At 43.0% G+C, this 22759-nt stretch overlaps 2 protein-coding genes across 3 annotated transcripts in view; one reads left to right on the top strand and one right to left on the bottom strand.

The window, feature by feature from the left end:
- LOC111965294 (inactive serine protease 35-like) overlaps positions 1 to 3397 on the top strand; it is a 47947-nt gene extending 44550 nt beyond the window's left edge. For both annotated transcript variants that reach the window (XM_070444065.1, XM_023989377.2), the window contains 1 exon segment: positions 877 to 3397. In XM_070444065.1, the coding sequence (XP_070300166.1) occupies positions 877 to 2167 (1291 nt within the window). In that variant the 3' untranslated portion in view covers positions 2168 to 3397.
- A 321-nt stretch (positions 3398 to 3718) lies between these two features.
- snap91a (synaptosome associated protein 91a) overlaps positions 3719 to 22759 on the bottom strand; it is a 67199-nt gene continuing 48158 nt past the window's right edge. Inside the window, 18 exon segments of the mRNA XM_070443838.1 lie at positions 3719 to 5394; positions 5603 to 5696; positions 6143 to 6256; positions 6385 to 6453; positions 6642 to 6735; positions 6902 to 6920; positions 7020 to 7217; positions 7893 to 8117; positions 8440 to 8466; positions 8469 to 8513; positions 10836 to 10973; positions 14317 to 14397; positions 14858 to 14947; positions 16210 to 16437; positions 17948 to 18019; positions 18914 to 19099; positions 19707 to 19742; positions 20283 to 20359. Of these exon segments, the coding sequence (XP_070299939.1) occupies positions 5616 to 5696; positions 6143 to 6256; positions 6385 to 6453; positions 6642 to 6735; positions 6902 to 6920; positions 7020 to 7217; positions 7893 to 8117; positions 8440 to 8466; positions 8469 to 8513; positions 10836 to 10973; positions 14317 to 14397; positions 14858 to 14947; positions 16210 to 16437; positions 17948 to 18019; positions 18914 to 19099; positions 19707 to 19742; positions 20283 to 20359 (1780 nt within the window). The 3' untranslated portion in view covers positions 3719 to 5394; positions 5603 to 5615.

Below are 22759 nucleotides of genomic sequence, written 5' to 3'. Positions count from 1 at the left end.
AGCCACCATCTCAGTACAGTCAGAGCCCCCGGGATGGTCCTCTCCTCCTCCTCTCTTCCTCATTGGCCACAGSCTCCACTCAGCCTCAGGCTCCATAAATGTCCTCTCAACCAACAGCTCCTATGTTAACTCAATGAAATGCTATGATTTCTTGAGAGACTGTTGGTTATTCTGTTGGTTATATTTAATCGTTTCCATATGAAGACGCTGCTACCCCTTCTTTTTGTTGATATGAGCATTTTGAAGATGGTTGTGTCCATGAAAAAAAAAACTGTGCTAGTAAACAAGGAGTGCTCTTGTGTCTTTTGTTAGCCACAGACACGGCCCACTTTCTTGACAGCTTTGCTTCTTCTCAGTGCTCTGAATTTGGCAACTGTGAGACGTTCATTTTTCTGGGTTACATTGCCCTCCTGTGGATGTGGCACGCTGGTGCTGGATGTATTTTGMGGAAGGGGGGGATTTGACCTCATTTATCTTTGTCTGAGTATGTTTCTATTCAGAGTCAGACTTATAAAAATACCCTCCAAATGAAATTCCATCTCATCCCAGCTGAAAATTTTGACCAACAACAGATGGATGCCTCAAACTATAAATTGCCAACKGTGGTTTCTGTAACAACCACATGAAAATGTGTTTTAGTAGAACGTTTTTACTAACCCACAGATTTGGTTGCCTATACTGCTTGTGTCTGTATGTTGTGGGAGTAGAGTAGCAAGCAAATTTTTGTCTCTTTCCGTCTATTCTATTCAATAGAGACATATGAAACCATTTAAAAAGCCCTTCATGCATGTTGACAAAGCATTGACAGCACACTGTATTTGCACCTCAGCGTTCTCCACCATCCCTTATAGTGTCTTTCTCTCCTCTCCCCTCRAGAGCCAGGCCCATCTGTYCAATGGMCCCCGTACKCCTGTGTCTCCTGCTCTCAGTGACGTCGCTGGCCGTGGTGGTGGCTGTGGAAGCCCAMGAGGCCACAGGAGGAGATGATGAGTATACCTGGCCGCAGTGGAAGGTGCCYCTGGTGAGGAACAGGAGGACGGTGGCCCTTAGCAGCACCGGCTTCACGGCCAAACCTCAGGGAGAGCTGAACGGGACCTGTGGGATTGAGTGCCAGCGTCGCCTCCCCGACCCCTCTTTGGCTGACCTGGAGGAGTTCCTGTCCTATGAGACGGTGTACGAGAACGGAACGCGCACCCTGACCTCCGTGTCTGTGCAGGTCCTCAACGAGGTCAACGCTTGGCCTGCTGGGAACTCCTCCGCTTCCTCCAAGTCACGCCGCAGACGGGAGGTCTACGGCACAGACACCCGCTTCAGCATCGCTGACAAGCAGTTCTCCACTAAGTACCCCTTCTCCACCTCCGTCAAGATCTCCACGGGCTGCTCTGGTGTCCTGTTATCCCCCAGACACGTCCTGACGGCCGCCCACTGCATCCACGACGGACAGGACTACGTGAGCGGAGCACAGAAGCTACGCGTGGGCGTCCTCAAGGAGAAATCCCGGCGAGGGAAAGGGAAGAGAGGACGGGGTAAAGGCAAGAGGAGGAAAGGAGAAGACAAGGAAGAGAAAGAAGAGAGAGATGGAGGGAATGAGAGGAAAGGAAGGAAAGGGAAAGACAGAAAGAGCCGCAGTCGTCGCAGCGCAGAGGTTGAGAAGCCATCCTTCCGGTGGACCAGAGTGAAGCAGACCCAGGTCCCTAAAGGCTGGTTCAAAGGCGGGGCGTCGGACGGTGTAGCGGCTGACTACGACTATGCCGTGCTGGAGCTGAAGAAGGCCCAGAAGGTCAAGCACATGGACCTAGGCYTRATCCCKTCGGTCAAGAAGCTGCCRGCCGGCKGYATCCACTTCTCAGGCTTRGACGACGACCGGCCCGGCAACTTGGTGTACCGCTTCTGCTCGGTGTRGGAGGAGTCCAAAGACCTGCTGTATCAGTARTGRGARGCCAAGCCCGGCTCCAGCGGCTCRGGGGTCTACATCCGCCTCAAAGAGCCRGGCAAGAAGAAATGGAAGAGGAAGATCATCGGGGTGTTRTCYGGCCARCAGTGGGTGGATGTCAACGGCAATGGGGCGCAGCAYGATTACAATGTGGCGGTGAGGATAACGCCCCTCAAGTATGCCCAGATCTGTTACTGGGTCCATGGGGACTCCAGCGAGTGCCGGGACGCCTGAGGGACACACAACATGCCACAACACCCCTCCACCCTCCTCCCTCCATCACCAACGAACCAGGGGCCTGCCCGACTGCCTCTCCTCTGTCTTCTTCTCTTTTACCTCCTGTGCTTCCCACTGGCAACTGGCACAGATTGCCTCATCACAGCATTCATCGCACACAAGCGGCCAAACAGACTCACTGTTGTTGATTACAGGAACTCGTCAACAGATCAAAGAGAACTATGGCTGTTCTGCCTTGTCTAATTTATTTAATTATTAAAAAGCAAACATTTTAGAAATTTATGAATATCATGATTATATATTGACAGGTCCTGTGTTTATGCCAACGGGAATATTTTGACAGATATTTAGGTTTGACCAATTTTGATAAAATGTTGTATATTCAGCTGTTTCAGGGGAGCGATGCCTGTTATTTCATATATTCCAGTCGGGCTTAATGAACGCAGAGACGTTAACATTTTCAAATGTGTTCCCTTTTCTAGCAAAAGGAACAAGAAAGTTTGCATCGGCTTTGGTGAACGACCCAGAAAAAAGCTACATTTTTTCGGGAGAAATTAACATTTGAGTATATTAAGAGGTTGTAACTGTCTTTTTTCTAAATATTTTCTAAATCAACGTGCTGGTGTTTAAAAGAGTGTATATCTAGCTCTTTGAGTTTTCTGTAATATCCCTTTTTGTACAACTACCTTTTCTTATAAGAGTATGTTTCTATGACTAAATAGTGAAAGGTTCCAGAGGGATCCTGGATAAAACATGATTGTTTTCAGTCCTAGCGTTCGTTCTTTTTTTACTCTAGCAGTGCATTAAAATGTGGTTTCATTGCCATGCACATAAAAATTCTGGTGCTTATCCAGAGACTTGGTGCTAATTTAATTAATATGAAATTGTACACTTTGGGGAGACCTATCGGAATATATTTTTGATAGCCTAGTACTGTAACTATGTATTTAATATGAGGCTACACAGTGGGTTTGATGTAACAGAGCTTTCAGATTAAAAACATTAATTATTCCCATTAGATTCATGTAATTTGAAGGGTAGTGGTGGCAACAAATGCCATAACGTTGTTTGATGAAAACAATCATCATTCTTAAGGGTTCATGTTGATGAATCTTGTTTATTATGTGCCACAATTTATACGAGTTTGCCATTGATGACAAAATACATTAAATTAATAACATTTCACCATGATTGAAAAAACAACAATTAAACCAAGATTACAACTTGTATGTGTATGTTTGTTTACCGRGAGGAGAAGTGATGTATGTATGTATGACACATCTATGCCTGTAGCCAGGGTCATGATCATTAGGCACCAAATGGAAGAAAACAGACTGAAACATGGAGGGACTACTTGGACCTGTCCAATAAGAAACAGTCATTTACATTTTTAAATGTTTTCAGTTGTGCGCCCTAATGAACACAACCCAAGTTAGCCCTATTGATGTCATTACAATGTCATGACATTTAGTGCACCAGATTAAAAATGCAATGCGTCCATGATCTGATCTATCAACATGAGAAAAAGATTGGCGATCATTAACGGGCGATTCTTTCCATCATTGAGTTTATTGCATCTCAAAGGGCTTACATGCACTGGGGAGGGGCATAGTAAATAATAATAATAACATATAAAAATGTAACTCAATAATGAAAAAAAGCATGTTTTCCCATTTTTCTAATCCATATTTTTTCCCACAACAATTGTCGAAACAGTCTTGCAATGACGCAACAATGTATCTGTTATATCTGGGGCTGTACAGCACAGGACTGGTTTCACTGGTTCTAAACAGCTGCCTAGATATACATGGAAGCCACACTGTTCAACAGTGTCCTCTTTTGACTGGGCATATACAAAGGCTCTCCTCTCCGTCCATGCTACCATGTACAATATTACTGATTCATTAACAATGGGGGAGGAAACGGAACAGAAATATGTAACAAAATCTGGGGTGGGGGAATAGGGAGATAAGGATGTTTGTTTCTTCTCAAATACAAAAATAACACTACATATCCAGTACCTAACCGTGGTCTAGTTATAGTAATAATGATAATAATAAAGTACGAGCAAATATGAAAATCAAACAACAGACCACTGATGAGGAGGACAGTGATAGGTCCACAGGGAGAGTGCCGGTGATACCAGGAAGTAGACTAACTTGTTTTAGTGGTTTAACAAAAGACTGTTCTCCTCTGTATTGAGATATGAGGTACTGGCAACATCTGGCTCCTGATATGCACTCTTTGACCTTTATCTTGAATAGGAATAGGAAAACACATTTTCTCTGTAAATAAGCGATAAGATACGATCTGTTGATAAAAAATATCAGACAATGTTTTACAGCAGATTCACAAACAATGTCAACAGAGAGCGAAAATACAAATAATGTTGGACATGATGCGTAAAATAAAAAAAATAATAAAAAAAATAAAAATAAGCGCTGACAAAAAAACGAATAAATATACTGAACATCATAATAAAAAATCATTGGATGGTCATTTAGGATTCAGGAGCCCGTACATGTTGCTTATTCATATTAATCATATATTCATATCATATTTGTTTCTAAATACGTTCAAAAGATGACGGGAAATAAGACAATGGTCACATGACTTCTTACAATTTGATATCAGATTCACATCAATATGCTCTTCCACAGACATACAGAGTAGAGACAGAATCCTTAAAGATTTGCCAGTGTAATGTATATACAACAGCGAAGAAGAACTTCTGCGAACGACACATTGCACGTTTCATCCAAAAATGACGGGGCTGCTTTGCTTACCCCTCTTATCCAATCAGGGTGAGGCAGGGTGGAACCCCCTCCTCTTGAGTGATCAGAAGGCCAGTGCAGGGCCGAAGGTGGAGCTGAGGGCATCAAACAAACACGCATCCATCATTCAACTCAACACGCCAACACTACTGGAAAAAATTATCGAAATACATACAGCACATACGCCTTCAGCTTCCGCTCGTTTTTGTATGTTTTGTGTGGTTTTGTTTAGACAAAAGGTTACATCCAGTTAAGCACACACTTGTTTTTTTCTCACTAAGGTTTCACTTTCACAGTTTGTGCTACAACATTACACAGGGGGCTGGGATGGGGTGGAGGAAGGGGGTCTCCTATGGGTGAGTAGCTGAGGAGGGTCTCTGGTGTCCCAGGTTGTACAGAACGCCGAAATAGGACAGGCGGCCAGAGGGCCCAGCTCCAGAAAAACAAGAGCTGGAAGACAATAAGGAGAAAAACATACCCTAAGTTTGACTATGACTAGCATGACTAGCATTAGCCTGGTCCCAGATCTCTTTGTGCTGTAGTCCTGTAGTCATTGGCATGACAATGATCATAAGTTGTCAAAACCACACAAACTGATCTGAGACCAGGCAAGACAAGCATTACACCAAGATGACAGCTGAAAGTGCTGAACACACACCTGGGCTGGGGGATTACATTAAATCCTTGAGGTTGAGGTCTGCCAGTGGGTCCTTGGGCTTTTTGCTCTGGGTGGCAGCAAGTCCTGGAGACAGCTGGAAAACAAAAAAACGAATTGAGTACCACTTCAAAAACATTGCCTTTAAAATATATTTATTTTGCACATACAAGCCTCATATCTTTCCTAATATCAAGCCTGTGTTTATTTTGTAGAAAAGTCTTATGATGATGTTTTGCACTTTGAAAGCAATATATCTTGAAAACATGAACGTTGACATGCATCATTTTATGGGACTGTATCAAAAGTGGACTAATGAAGAATATATGAGTATATTTCCCCTTTAAATAAGTTTAAAGGGGAAAGTTTCCCCTCCTTCAGTAAAATGTTTATTACTGAAGGAGTAACAGGTGATTCTGTATACTTATGTGTAATCTACTGTGTACTGTATGTGTTTGAGGGTGTGGGAAAAATGTATCTGAGAATGAATGTGAGTGTGTATCTGTGTGCGTGCGTGTGTGTGTGTGCATGCATGTGTGTTACCGGTGCCCCTGGTGCTGCAGCTCCTGGCAGGGGTGGTCTCATGGGTTGACCCATCATTGGCTGTCCCATCATCATGGAAGGCATCATGGGAACTCCAGATCCAGCTGCTGAGGCCTGGACAGAGATGGAAGGGGTTAATGGAATTGACCAATAACTACATCCTGTCTTGAATAAGAACACTGAGCTCATTTATAAGTATAGCTGTCCATGTTGGTTTCTGGGCATCCAGTCCAGTATCTCACCATGCCAAATGCAGGATGTGCTCCCATGGGCGGAGGGATGGCTCCAGGGGCACCGGGGGCGGGGCCACCCTAGAAACAGGAAATCAAGACATAAACAGTTCATGTACTGTTGAGGTGAGCTTGCAAGTAAGCATTTCACTGTACAATTGACAACCTGTATCCTGTGCACATGACCAATAAACTTTGATTTGATTTCAATAATAAATGTCCCAATAATGGTTCTTTGCTAATATTGGGAGGCTTGTGGAGGCTTTTACCATCATAGGTCCAGGAGCACCCCAGCTGGGAGGGGCTACCTGGGGGGTCCAGTTAGATCCTCCTGTCAGCTTCTTCTCATTCCACTGATGGTCCCTATATGAGACACACATGACACCAAAGTTGTCATCAACTAGCTGTAAGGTTTGGGAATACACACCAGATACCGCATGACTTTGATTGTTATTTAGGAAGCACACAAAGAAAAGGAGAACACGCACACGCACGCGCAAGCACGAACACAGAGAAACTCCGTACGTACTTTTTCTGAATCCCCAGATCTGCAAGAGAAAAAAACATAATTTCAGAACTCATTATTAAACTGACAAAAAAACAGTAATCAGAACCATCAAGACTGTCCAGGTGTGATCAATACATGCCTCCAACCAGGTTTGCCAGGGAGGAGTCCAAGTCGCCCCCGATGGATGGCCGTTTAATAGCTGTGGCGCCTGTCATGCCACCCCCGACCGCGGGTATCACCTTGGTACTGACCCCACCACTGCCAGTGCTGCCCACACTACCCCCAGTGGACTGGGGTGTTAAGGCTGGCATCAGTAGGTCCCCTAATCCACCAAACACTTAGAGGGAAAGGGTAGAAATAAGGGGAGTAAGATGTTAGTGACATACAGAATGGATGAGACAAACATATTGAAACATGCAAAAAGGGAATATTTCAAAAAAATGGGGAACGTCTCAAAACAGCACATACTGCAAAGCACTAGCGGGAGAAAGTCTTGTGCACTCACCAATTACGCAGTAGCATGACCCAGCAGTGACAGAGAGAGAGAGAGAGGGGATGGCAGAAAGAGACAAGGGCAGAGTGGACAAGAGGAGGGGATTGAAGGGGTGGACAAAGAAAGGATGTGAGGAGAGAAATGAGGAAAGGTAGCATGTGACAGAGAGAGAGAACACGAGGACGGAGGGAGGTAGAGGGAGACCAACATATAGAGAAAGAAGGAGTTGAAATAGGATGGGGAGCACAGTAGTAAGTATTGGCATGTGCACATGCGAGAGAGAGAGAGAGAGAGAGAGAGAGAGAGAGAGAGAGAGAGAGAGAGAGAGAGAGAGAGAGAGAGAGACTGTTGAGGAATTAAACCGTCAGCAGTGGTGACCGTTGAGCCCTCAGCGTTACATAATAGGGACAGCGGCGGTGGAGCGTGGCAGCGTCAGTCATGCATGCAGAACACACACACACACACACGCACACACTTCTCTCAGGATAATATATTCATGGAGCTGACTGTGTCCCCTACCTGATGCATCAAAGCCACCAGAGGGTGCTGCTGCGTCCGGCACTGTGTCTGCAGCTGCTGGTGTGGCGGGCATTAGTGGGGGTAGGGAGCCGAGGATGTCGAAGCCACCCTCCAGCAAGTCATTCTGGGCTGAGACAGGAGCCAGGGTAGGGGCGAGGGCCGGGGCCAAAGCGGGGGCCAAAGGAGCAGGGGCTGCCGTGGGAGCCAGGCTAGGAGACATCAGTCCTGGAAGTGGGGAACCATTTGAATGAGGGTATTATATACGGTGATAATGATTTTCATTTCCATTGATTACAATTCCATTGATTTAAGTTACATTGTGTCATGGTATTCAATATTAACATACTGTATGTGCAGTATGAATCACAAACGGCAGATGGATGTCTTAGAGCAGGGCTCCCAACTCTTCTCCTGGAGAACCACAGTCCTGCAGGCTTTTACTACAGCCTAATCCAGCTCACTTTATTTGACTAATTAGCTGCTCACCGGGACATTGATTATGGTGTGTTACAACTGGGTTAAAGTTAAAGTGTGTGTGTGTGCGTACCACCCAACAGATCCTCTCCTGGCCCCCGGGGGCAGCGGGCATAGCATCCAACAGAGCAGGACTACTGAATGTGTCTATACAGCCAGCCAGCCATACGGAACGCAGCATGAGGGTAAAGAAGAGTTAGTTAGCCATGAGCCAGGAAGGGAGGGGGAGAAAACAGGCAGTGAGACAGTAAACCAGGGTTGGGTAGGTTACTTTCTAAATGTAATCCGTTACTAGTTACCTGTCCAAAATTGTAATGAGTAACGTAACTTTTGGATTACCCAAACACAGTAATGTAATCTGATTACATTCCGTTACTTTTAGATGACTTTCCCCTTAGAGGCATTACATAGCTGGCCATAAATGGATGTTACGTTTTACTTTATGGGTTGGTTATGTGGGCTTCTTCTAAACCATTGCTTTCTACTACATATAATAATACAATTAAATATATATTTACATTAAAACCAAAGTCTATCAGAATTCCAGTCATTCCACTAAATGTTATACCCCTTGATCTTCAAGAATAGGACTTGGAAATATGGAAGTATAGATTAGCCTAATTGTTTACCCAAGCATAACCCAAAAACTAAGGACTTATTAGCCAGCCCTACTCTGTTGTTTATGATTTTGTTGTCATGTGAGGACATGATTGGGCTCATTGATTTGAGTTGAAAAATAAATGCTGTGCTCATGGAATGGCATGCTTTGCCAAGAGTGTGCAAAGCTGTCATCAAGACAAAGGGTGGCTACTTCTTTTTGGTTACTACATGATTCCTTATGTGTTATTTCATAGTTTTGATGTCTTCACTATTATTCTACAATGTAGAAAATAGTACAAATAAAGAAAAAATCTTGAATGAGTAGGTGTGTCCAAACTCTTGACTGGTACTGTTTATATAATGTATAAGTCCAAAAATAGATGTAGCAACTACAGATCGCCACTTTAAGTCTATTCAAAAGTGTGTGAGTTTGAGCATGTGTCCACTAGGCCTATGGATTTTTTTTTATCAGCATGAATTAGATTGAGCTATAAAAGCCCCACTTTTATTCCATAGGCTGGGATCCGCACTATGCAGCTGTTTGAAGATCGCATTTTTCACTGGATGTCCACTGGTTTCAAAAACAATGATTGATAGGCAGCTTAAACTTCTTGAATACAACCATTATTGGGTTCAAATACACATTTAGATTTATGAACAGCCATCCACAACAAACACAATCCGTAACACGCAAATAGCTAAATGAGAGAGAAGCAGTGTGATTCACAACGTTATGTAGATATCAATAATAGGTGATATCCGTATCGCCGTAAACTACACCACTACTGTCATCCTTACCTCCAACCGTTTATTCAAGTTGGATAATCTTTCGGAGTGCCGACAGCAGTCGCACCATTGGAATATTTAGCTTGGACTGTAGCCTACAAAAGCCTATTCCTGCTCTTTTCCCGCGATCCATCGAACACATTTCCTATGTCATCATAGTGTTCTCTGACTTGTGGTCAGACTCGCTCAGGTGGAACAAATTTAAATTTGATCCTTTTTTCAATGCTGATTTGAATGTCATTGAGAAAACAGAGGTGTCACATATTTTTTTCCGCAAACATCCTTTCTGAATTTAAAAGTCATCCTCGAAGTTTCAAAAGTATTGGTAATCTGATTACAATATTTTAGCTGGTAACGTAACGGATTACAGTTACCATTTTTTGTAATCCCTTACATTTAACGGATTACATGTAATCCGTTACTCCCCAGCCATGTAGTAAACACACGCACGTGCACGCATGCACGCAAGCACACACACACACACACACACACACACACACACACTTCTAAGTACCATGTAATTGCAAGAGGGTAGAATTTCTGTCCCAACCTGTGTATGAACTCAAAACTCTGCACACCAAAACATCGCAACTCAAGAAGCCTTAATACCACTGACCCAGAAAATCCAAAGGTGTTTCTTGGTGCGGGCGACAGTATTTGTAGGTTTCAGGGCGGGTGACGTCTCTACACAATGGCTACTACTAACGCATTCACAGCTAACTAACAAGCAGTGCTACATTGGCTACATAATCCAAAAGCAGTTGCAGAAGAAAACTTCTGGGATATACTGCTACACCAAACATATGACACTATCTCTCTCCTAGATCTAGACTTATCAGGGGTCTATTACCCTAGCTACGAAGATACTTACGCATGAACAGCTCTCCACATACAAATATCCTTCACACCTAATAGCTATATTTAACAATGGAGAAATGGCAATAAAAAAAAATCACTGTAAACAAAGTACACAAGACAAATAGATGAACAGAGTATGGAAAAGGTCAGATGTTAACGCAGCACGAGTCAAATCAACCCATGAAGGTGCACAGGAAGTGGTGAGTTTCGTGGTACCGTACGCACCCAGCAGATCAATGACAGGTGCAGGTGCAGATGGCTCAGGTTTGGGAGGAGAGACCGTTGCAGGAGCTGGAGCTGGTGCCGGGGCTTGAGCTGGAGTTGGAGCCACTGCTGGTGCTGGAGCCATAGCAGAGAATGCATCTACAGAATGAGAGAGGAGAGTATTGCACCACAATTGGAAAAAACGGCATTATATAGAGTAGCAGTCAAAAGTCCTGACACACCTACTCATTCAAGGGTTTTTCTTTATTTTGACTATTTTCTACATTGTAGAATAATAGTGAAGACATCGAAACTAGGAAATAACACATATGGAATCATGATGGACTGTCGTTTCTCTTTGCTTATTTGAGCAATTATTGCAATAATATGGACTTGGTCTTTTGATTATAGATTTTGTTGTCACGGAGGACTGATTGGGCTCATTGATTTGAGTTGAAAAATAAATGCTGTGCTCATGGAATGGCATGCTTTGCCAAGAGTGTGCAAAGCTGTCATCAAGGCAAAGGCTGGCGACTTTGAAGAATCTTAAATATAAAATATATATATATAACATATATAACACTTTTTTGGTTACTACATGATTCCATATGTGTTATTTCATAGTTTGATGTCTTCACTATTATTCTACAATGTAGAAAATAGTAAAAATAAAAACTTGAATGAGTAGGTGTGTCCATACTTTTGAGTGGTACTATATATACAGTTGAAGTCGGAAGTTTACATACACTTAGGTTGGAGTCATTACAACTTGTTTTTCAACCGCTCCACAAATTTCTTGTTAACAAACTATAGTTTTGGCAAGTCAGTGAGGACATCTACTTTGTGCATGACACAAGTAATTTTTCCAACAATTGTTTACAGACAGATTATTTCACTTATAATTCACGGTATCACAATTCCAGTGGGTCAGAAGTTTACATACACTAAGTTGACTGTGCCTTTAAACAGTTTGGAAAATTCCAGAAAATTATGTCATGGCTTTAGAAGCTTCTGATAGGCTAATTGACATCATTTGAGTCAATTGGAGGTGTACCTGTGGATGTATTTCAAGGCCTACCTTCAAACTCAGTGCCTCTTTGCTTGACATCATGGGAAAATCTAAATAAAATCTAAAACAATTGTAGACCTCCACAAGTCTGGTTCATCCTTGGGAGAAATTTCCAAACGCCTTAAGGTACCAAGTTCATCTCTACAAACAATAGTACGCAAGTATAAACACCATGGGACCACGCAGCCGTCATACCGCGCAGGAAGGAGACACGTTCTGTCTCCTAGAGATGAATGTACTTTGGTGCGAAAAGTGCAAATCAATCCCAGAACAACAGCAAAGGACCTTGTGAAGATGCTGGAGGAAACAGGTACAAAGGTATCTATATCCACAGTAAAACGAGTCCTATATCGACATAACCTGAAAGGCCGCTCAGCAAGGAAGAAGCCACAGCTCCAAAAACGCCATAAAATAGCCAGACTACGGTTTGCAACTCCACATGGGGACAAAGATCGTACTTTTTGAAGTAATGTCCTTTGGTTTGATGAAACAAAATTAGAACTGTTTGGCCATATTTAACCTCATTATGTTTGGAGGAAAAAGGGGGAGGATAGCAAGCCGAAGAACATCATCCTAACCGTGAAGCACAGGGGTGGCAGCATCATGTTTTGGGGGTTCTTTGCTGCAGGAGGGACTGGTACACTTCACAAAATAGATGGCATCATGAGGGAAATGATCTGGATATATTGAAGCAACATCTCAAGACATCAGTCAGGAAGTTAAAGCTTGGTTGCAAATGTGTCTTCCAAATGGAAAATGACCCCAAGCATAATTCCAAAGTTGTGGCAAAATGGCTTAAGGACAACAAAGTCAAGGTATTGGAGTGGCCATCACAAAGCCCTGACCTCGTCCTATAGAAAATGTGTGGGCAGAACTGAAAAAGCTTGTGCGAGCAAGGAGGCATACAAACCTGACTCAGTTACACCAGCTCTGTCTGGAGGAATGGGCCAAAATTCATCCAACTTATTGTGGGAAGCTTGTGGAAGGCTACCTGAAACTGTCACGCCCTGACCTTAGAGATCCTTTTAATGTCTCTATTTTGGTTTGGTCAGGGCGTGAGTTGGGGTGTGCATTCTATGTTTTGTGTTTCTATGATTTTCTATTTCTATGTTTTGGCCGGGTATGGTTCTCAATCAGGGACAGCTGTCTATCGTTGTCTCTGATTGGGAACCATACTTAGGTAGCCTTTTTTCCCACCTGTCTTTGTGGGAAGTTGACTTTGTTTAGGGCACTTTGCCTTTGAGCTTCACGGTTTGTTTTTGTAGTATTATTTGTTTTGTTCTGCGTCATTTTTTCAATAAAAGAAAATGTACGCTCACCACGCTGCACCTTGGTCCTCCTCCTTCAACAGCCGTGACAGAAACGTTTGACCCAAGTTAAACAATTTAAAGGCAATGCCACCAAATACTAATTGAGTGTATGTAAACTTCTGATCCACTGGGAATGTGATGAAAGAAATAAAAGCTGTAATAAATCATTCTCTCTACTATTATTCTGACATTTCACATTTTTTAAATAAAGTGGTGATCCTAACTGAACTAAGACAGGGGACTAGGATAAAATGTTAGGAATAGTGAAAAACTGAGATTAAATGTATTTGGAAAAAATGTATGTAAACTTCTGACTTCAACTGTATCATCTACAGTAAATATGTTTATGCATCCTTACTACGCATAATTGTTAGGTTTTTGCTGTTTACACTGTACATAATGGTATGTGGATTTGTGTAAATTCTTTGTCTATGTCACGGTTTTCTTCCTGGGATGACGGAGAGGACCAAAATGCAGCGCGGCTAGTGTTCAACATGTTTAATAGACGAATAAACGGTAACACTACTACAAGTAACAAAATAACAAATGTGAAAACCGAGACAGCCCTATCTGGTGCAGACAAAACACAGAGACAGGAAACAATCACCCACAAAATCCCAACACAAAACAAGCCTCCTATATATGATTCTCAATCAGGGACAATGATTGACAGCTGCCTCTGATTGAGAACCATATTAGGCTGGACACAGAAACAGACAAACTAGACACACAACATAGAATTCCCACCCAGCTCACGTCCTGACCAACACTAAACAAGCAAAACACATAAGAACTCTGGTCAGGACGTTACAGTCTATATATTCTGTCTGTATATTCTGTTTATTGTGGCAGCACCATTTCACCACGTCAAATTCCTGGTACATGTAAATGTACTTGGCAAAAAAAAATATTCTGTTTCTTCTGATCACAAAAAAAGACAACGTTCCGGTCACTTCCTGAAGAGATACATTGATTGACAGGCTGACAGGGAAGTGCATTACCAAACTTGTACTACTGTATGCTGTAGTCATGCAGGCAGAGTTGGAGATACAGGAAGTAGATGATCATCCATAGGTTATCATGAATTGAGGTCACCTAAGAGTGAGCAGATAGTGTAACTCACCAGTCACACCAGACAAGAGGTCTTCATCAGCATTGGCCTCGGGAGGCAAAGGAGAGGGCCCGCGAGAGATAGTAGGGAGATCTTCCAGGGAAACACCCGAGGAAGAAGGTAGAGGAAGTAGGAAGAGTGAAGTAGAAGAGCACAGAGGAGCATTAGCATAACAGAGAGAGAGTGAAAGCAGTGGTAGGAGTTACTGTTGTTAAGCCAGTGGGACCAGGGTTGGGATCAATTCGAAGTCAGTCAATACAGGAAGTAAAATGAAATTACAATTTAATTGAAAATAAATGTAATTACTTCTCAATAAACTGAAAAGAAGAAGCTTGTTTCAAACAATTTACCAATTTTGAATGTTAAATTCAAATCCCTTCCTGAATTGACTGACTTCAATTCAAATTAACCCAACCCTGGATTGGGTGCATGCACAAGTCGCATACCACTATGGGGACAAACCAAGACGTGTGGTAAAACAGATGGCTGAGGAGGAAGGACAGAAGAGATGAAGAAGAGGTTCCAAACAAAGAAAGCAATCCACATCCTGTACCTGCCCCAAATAGGTCTACGCTAGGAGTAACAGCAGCATCAGCTGTTTCTGCGGTAGGGCTTTTCTCAGGCATAGAATCAAACATAGAATCTATAAACAAGGACACACAGTTACATTCAGTTTACAATCTATACAGCATGAGTTAAGAGGGAAAGGGAGAAAAGCAACAACAACAAAAATAATGTTTTAAAAAAGTTGTTACAAAGTGTTACAGATTAATCTTTTATTCTTAAAATAATTGCATAATAATGCATAATAATTACAAATTATTGCAAACAAAGGAAATTATTAACTAAAATCAGGTGAAAGGTAAAATGAAGATTTGCTCAAATGAAGGGTGTCGATATCTACAACCTTGGTCAGAAGTTGGAGGTGAAGAAAGCAAAGGTTGTCATGCAGGCACACTGCAGCAAAGAGTGACCATAACAACTAGGTTGAGTTCAGTAAGGCACACCGTATCAAACACTTTTGCAACGGAAAATGAAAATGTGTTTTCTTATTTAACACGTTTCAGGTAATACCTCCGCGTTTCACTCCTTTTCAAATACTAAACACAACTCTGCTCACTTCCCTCTAGCTTTGGCTGACTATAATAGTTCATGATAGAGGTTGGGTTGAAATCACAACATGTTGAGCCACCCCTATGAATGTAAACAGCCGACAGGCCAATATCTGGTGCTGACAGATTACTTAATCAATGCCTCAGGAAGCCAATACAACAAAGATTTACTGACAACTGAAAAGGTTTGTTTTGTAACAGCCTGCGGGTATAATGCGTCAAAACCTGTTATAAGCATGTCTGAGGCTTTATCATGTGTAATAATAAGCCCTATGATATGTTTTGTCTCATATTTCAACTGACTCAAACTGACTGTTATTTAGTCACGATCATTATGAAATGATTATAAGACATTATAAGGGACTCATAGTTATACATGCTCATGACGTCTTACAATACACGACAACGGCATATTTGCTGGTTTTAAGTAAAGTGTTGCAGTTAGTTTAAATAGTTGTAGTATACCATTAGAAGGTATCCACTTTTGAGATCAGTGTATTTACTCCTAGTCTGCACAGGAATGATGCAGAGAATAACCTTCATTTGATAGATCCATATACTGTACCCATCATCATATCCATTTAATTTCTCATTTGCAGGGGTGGTCAAAATGTGTGATTCACTCAATGCCTATGACTTAAATCAAACGAATCAAACGAATAATAACAGAAAAAAACATAGCCATATTTACAAAAATGTAGGGAAGTTACTGTATCATCGTCATTATCATCACCATCGTCATCATTGTCATAGTGCAAGCAATGCAGTGTGCAAAGTAGAATGTGCACTTTACCACCAAAGAGGTCTAGAGAGGGGACGGCGGGGGCAGCTGCAGACTCAGTGGTGGTAGAGGAGGGAGCGGGGGCGGCAGCAGGGGGCTCGATGGGTGCGACAATGATCGGCACTGCGCTAGAGGTGGGGCTGGCTGCTTCTGGGGCAGCCAGTGTGTTATCGAACTTCATAGCAAAGAGGTCCATCTCTGGAGCCAAGTTCGCACTCCCCTCCGATGGAGCGAAGGGGTCTTCAGGAGGGGGGAGGAAGGAGGATGGGGGTTAGGGGGTTTAAGGGATATGACCAGAAAAGGGAGGATGGGAAGAGAGTAGGGGGAGTTGAGAGTTTGTTAAAACAACAAACACTGTAAAATACATATTATTGTGAGTCTAGAGGAGCTTCCATAATGAGGGTTAGTGGGAAGTAAAGAAAAGATAACATTAACTTTATACTACACAGGTTAGAATACTCATTGTCTCACACTCAGACTCATTAAAGGGAATGGGCTACAGCTGGTTTTGGTAAATACTGTAGTTACATAGACAGGCCACAGGGGACGATGTCTAGTGGTTATATTAGAACTAGTACATACACATGGAAGCAGAATCACACCAAAACAAATACAATTAATACAATTTTGGCATGAATCTGCTTCCACACTGATAAGCTCTGTCTACATAGAATTCAAATACATGATAAAGGCGCAGAATAAAGTGAATGTAGAAAAATGTGCATAATTCAACATAAAACTGTCCTACTATTCTTTGCCATAAGGCCAAAGCTCCATACACACGTAATGGAGCCATGTGAATTACACACACTGTACTTTTGGACTTCTACAGTCACAGTAGTCGATTAATACTTACAAATTCAGGCCAAAGAGAGAAACAAAACAGGGTAAATAAAGATGGTCAGTTAGTATGATTAGTAAGTGGCATCATTTATATGAAATATAAACAATTGTAGGATTTGGGGCGAAAATTATACAACTGTGTTTTACTCGAGTATTCATCACCAGGTGAATATTACGAGCTGAGAGAAGCAGGGGGACTGTTCTGAAGCAGGGCTGAGTGGCGGAGGGGTAGAGAGGGGGGCCGAGGCTTGAGCCCCCAATAGTGGGGTTAGGGTCAGGACGGTAGGCCCCAATGCAATGTTTCAGATGATTTACTACTGTCCCATAAGGTAGCAGAAGCAGCTTGGAGCTACCCAAGCTTCAGGATCTCACACACACACACACGCTTGCACAAACACACACACGTGTGTTGGAAGAGTGCACACACGTNNACACACACACACACAGTAATGGAGCCATGTGAATTACACACACTGCACTTTTGGACTTCTACAGTAGTCGATTAATACTTACACATTCAGGCCAAAGAGAGAAACAAAACAGGGTAAATAAAGACGGTCAGTTAGTATGAAGCGGTATCAATTATATGAAATATAAACAATTGTAGGATTTGGGCGAAAATTATACAACTGTGTTTTACTCGAGTATTCATCACCAGGTGAATATTACGAGGTGAGAGAAGCAGGGGGACTGTTCTGAAGCAGGGCTGAGTGGCGGAGGGACTACTGTCCCATATGGTAGCAGAAGCAGCTTTGAGCTACCCAAGCTTCAGGATCTCACACATACACTCTTGAACAAACACACACACACACGTGTGTTGGAAGAGTGCACACACGTACAAGCATATGCTCACTTAGACATGCACGTGCGCACACACGCACACACACTGAGCAGTGTTATCACCCACCAGATCCGGCACATGCATCAGCAGCAGGCGCCCTGCTGGGCGGGCCGTCACCTGGGGAGGGTGCAAACGCATCTGGAGTACCGGACATGAGAGGAGCGGACAGTGGACACAAACCACAACACCCAGAGAAAAACAGGGGGAGGCAGGAGAAAGAGAGACGAGGAGGTAAATAAAGAGCAGGAGAGTAGAGAGAATGAGAGAAACAGAAAGATGAGCGATCAGCATTAGGAGAAAACAGAGAATACAAGGTGTATTGCTGAAATTGCTGATCTTATTAGTATCATATGAATGGGGCCTGTACTTTCCCGCTGCATAAAGCTGCATTCAGTGTGCACAATGTTTGTACACGCTGGGAAAGTGAAGAGATAACATGATGCTATCATAAGCTTGTACTGTGTGACAGGAAATGCCATGCTCAGCGATGGGCAAAGCAACATCTCTCTTTGACAGAGGCTGTTTTCCATGGAAAAGAGGGCCACACTTTGCTATACAATTTTGATAGGGGATTTAATTCTGTATATCTACTATTAGATATGTGAGCGAAAAGAGGAGATATGCCGAGTATGGGCTACAATTTCTACTGTTCTCCATACAGTGCAGAGCAAAAACTTCCTCACCTGCTTGCTGTCTTAGATAAATAATTGATTGATTGATGTAGTGCCCAAATAATGAATAATCTGTCAAGCTAATCATTATTTAGCGAGATGGAACATTTGGAAATGAGTGTCCTTATTAGACGTCAGTAACTATGTCAATAACTAGAATTTTGCACAAATACAGAATTTCATGGACAGAATATTTTTGTTAAGGTGTATGTAGAGTGTATACTGAAACTCGTAAATGTGAGAGTGTGAGAACCAGGTGGTGTAACTACATGTGAGCATGTCAGAGGTTGCTCCAAACAAGCAGACAGCTGCTGTGTAGTCTGCCATGATGATTCCTCCCATGAGGCTGACCCCGACTGACCTCCGAACAGATCCAAGTCTGAAGCGGTAGTGGCGGGCACGGGCAGCACCACCACGGAGGCCGCAGAGGGCGCGGCGGGGCCATCCGTATGGGCCACCGTGGGCATGGAAGCTGGACCGGCTGCAGCATCAGCAGCAACAGCGGCTGGCTCAGAGGTGCTAGTGGGATCAGGGGGGGTATCTAAACCTACACCACCCCATCCATCCCCACCCAAGCCCATCCCCAATCACAACAGGATAGAGGAACAGCGGGAATTTAACAGGGAGAGAGAAGTAGAGAGATCGGGTTGAGAAAAAGATGATAAGCGTGAGATATGTCAAAGAAAACAGTGGTAATAGAGAAGAGGAGAATGTTACACCTTGAGACATTGCTAGAGATCACAGAGCAAGAATAAGAAGAAGGCTGCCACCTATATATGCTGATCCTCTCAGATCCTAGGTCTACAGCTGGAGTCATGCACTGAAAGCCCAGTGAGCCACAGGTACAATGGTCACGTTCCAGACCGACTACATTGCAGTACATCATTGCATCAACTTATGGTTGTGTGAAACGTCATTGACTGCGCAGTCGGTATCAGATTGCTACGTCGTACGATATGGTTAGCTGAGGATGTGGTTAGTTGATATGTTAAACACCTGTCCAGGTGCTGTGAGATCTAGTAGGCGTCTGCAATGCAGTCAGCCTGGAATGTGGCTAAAGCCTCCAGATAGGTGTTAATCATAACTTCAGGTGTAAATCCTAGCAGTTCTCATGCTCTGCGGTGGATGGGAGCTGTGTAAAGAATGTAAAGAACAGTATGTTCCTCAGTACTCACCGCCACCAAGCAGATCTGTACAAGACAATGAAAGAGAGAGAGAGAGCGAGAGAGAGAGCAAGCGAGAGGGAGCGAGAGAGAGAGAGAGAGAGAGCAAAGAGAAGACGTGAGTGAGGGATTACATACAGAGAATATAAACATAGAAATGTCAATCAGGGTCAATAACTCACTACCATACCACGTGACTACTGTACTTCTGATTTTCCAACTGCCATCTTTAAAAAAATAAAAAATACACTCCAAGGAAAAAGTGTTATATGAGTAAGAGGCCCTTAAAGTGATTTCAATCTGCAGAGGGGCCAGGTTTGAATATCTGCTAATAGTAATCCTTCCCTTGAATAAGGGTGGAGAGGAGGATGTAGGTAGAAAGCATGAAAGAGAGCAGGGTGAAATTCATTAGGCACCAAACGGAAGAAAACTAACTGAAACAGGGAGGGAAGTCCTGGGCCTGCAATGAGAAACGCTCATGTACATATATGTACATATATATATATATATATATATTGTGTGCCATAAAGAATGCAACCCAGATATTAAATGTATTAAAGGACTTACCTCCCCATGACGAGATAGAGGCTGTTGCTCCACCTGCTGATGGGGAGGCTGACAATGGGTCCAAGTCTAGCAGAGCACTGCAGATAGAGTGAGAGAAAGAGAGGGGGGAGATAGAAAGAGAGTAACAGAGAGAGAGAGCGAGAAAGAGACAAGAGACAAAATGAAGAAGAGGGAGAGGTGAAGGAGAGACAGGAAGAAGGAAAAACAGAACGACAAAAGGGTTAGATGTAAACTGGTGATTGGAGACTGTAGATTGTACAACATAGCTAATTGTTAAAGCTAGTGGGGCACCTGAAGTGGCACTTGAAGTGGCCAACCTAAGAGCCCACAGCAGATGGGCACCTACTTGTTGGAGCTCTTGATGGTGGGTGCCGCCGTGGGTCTGGCAGGTGGTCCAGGGCGGGCAGGAGCAACTGGAGCAGCAGCAGCTGCAGGGGCCACTTGAGCTTTTGTAGGCGTGGCGGCTGCGGCCGGGGAGCCATTTGCTTCACACTCCTGTCAGACGGAGGGTTAGCCTCGTTAGTCAGTTACCATGGCGACGCACCACAGTTACAGAAACAGACATGGCTATGCTGTTTTACGCATTAATGAACACACTTCAAATTATTGTCAAATTGTCGGCAGTTGTCAAAAAGATTTGTTGAGGTGCAGAGACAGAGTAAAATAAGGGGTAGCTGACTCACCTTGGTTGGTGACCTGCAAAATGATACAATAAGAACGAGTTAAAGCCATCATAGCATCACCAGATAATATGCATGGTGAAGCACAATGGCTGTTATTGAGCTGTGTCAAAGTGACAGCTAAAGAAGCACTGTTGTTTGGATGGCAGAGAGCAGGCATTTTGAGGCAATTCCATTGTGAAAACATACACTCTTAGAAATAATTTGCTATCTAGAATCAATAAGGATTCTTTGGCTGTCCCCATCGTGGAGAACCCTTTGAAGAACCCTTTTTGCTTCCAGGTAGAACCCTTTTGGATCCAGGTCGAAGCCTTTTGGGTTCCATGTAGAACCCTTATCACAGAGTGTTCTACATGGAACCCAAAAGAGTTCTACCTGGAACCAAAAATGGTTCTCCTATGGGGACAGCCAAAGTACCCTTATGGAAGCCGTTTTTCTAAGAGTGTACTGCATCTGTAGAGTTTAGATTTTCAACACCGAATAAAACAAAATGAAATCACTTCCTTGCACAAAGCTTTTCATTCTTATTTTCCAGACATAACAAACCCATGTTTTGCAATGACATGCATCAAAAGGTTTGAGGAGTTGAGTTCATCCCAATAATATGACAATGAAGTTAATATGAACATTGAAGAGCCAAGACACCAGATTCACGTCATCTTAGAAAAACTATGCAAAGTGAATCTTGGGTAAGTCCTGAGTCAGCTGTCAAAGTTCATATTAATATTGAGAGAGAGGCAAAACTCAGGAGAGACACTGAAAAATCACGAATATGCCAAATTCACATAAATTCTATAGAATCCCATTTGAACTTTACAACACTGCGAAACATGACTTTAAACTTGAGGTTCAAATGTCAATTCCGTAGAATCCTCATGTGAATGTCACGAAACAATTGGGGATTTCTTTGACAGTTTCATTCATTTCAATACAAGACAACATCAAATAATGACCCGGCCCTCCACGTCAACTCATTCTGTAGTAGATCCAGCAGAATACTTACACATCCTCTCTGTGAACATCCTCTCTGTAACACACATTGACAATCACTGGCATTTGCTAAGCCTTCATCTGCTAAGTTTCTTTCCATACATCCGATATCTATGATGATGCCCCCCCCCCCCCACACACACAAGTACTATCTTGTTATCAGTGTCCTACTAAGGTCCTGTCGAGAACAACGACTGACAGTCTGGTGAATGACAGATTCAGTCCAATCACCGCCCATAAAAATCACACAATCTAGAGGCATACACTGGAGTCCTAATGATGTTAATTGAGAGAGGATGCGCATAATTAAGCCTATGGGACATCAGGGTCAAGCACAGTTCTAATTTGGTTCACTGGATGTCACAGACTATTTTCACACACAGATGAAGGCTCTTTAGCCGAAGTGTTGCTCAAATAAATCCACAGCAAAAGGAGGCAGAAGTTTCCATTTCAGGCATTTAAACAGATGCACTCGTCCAGAGCTACTTACAGGAGCAATTAGGTTAAGATTTCTCACCTAGTCGGCTCAGGGATTTGACCAGAGACCTTTCGCTACTGCTCAATGCTCTTAACCGCTCTCAACCGTTAGGCTACCTGCCCACCCCAGTATGACTTTCGTTTCACCTTTAGGGTGTGTGTTCTTTATTTATTTAACTCCAAGACTTTTTTAAACCCAAAGTACGTGCGTGCATGCATATGAACTGACTGAGTGCGGAATTCTCAAATATGAAGTAAATAGAAGTAAAGTAGTCCCACTCCCAAGTAGCCCTGGTTACAAAGACGCCCATGTAAGGATACAAGTGTGGT

This window comes from Salvelinus sp. IW2-2015, linkage group LG6.1, assembly GCF_002910315.2.
Source record: "Salvelinus sp. IW2-2015 linkage group LG6.1, ASM291031v2, whole genome shotgun sequence".
Lineage (NCBI taxonomy): Eukaryota > Metazoa > Chordata > Actinopteri > Salmoniformes > Salmonidae > Salvelinus > Salvelinus sp. IW2-2015.
The sequence above is the reverse complement of the archived record's forward strand: the minus strand, read 5'-3'. Positions and strand labels throughout refer to the sequence as shown.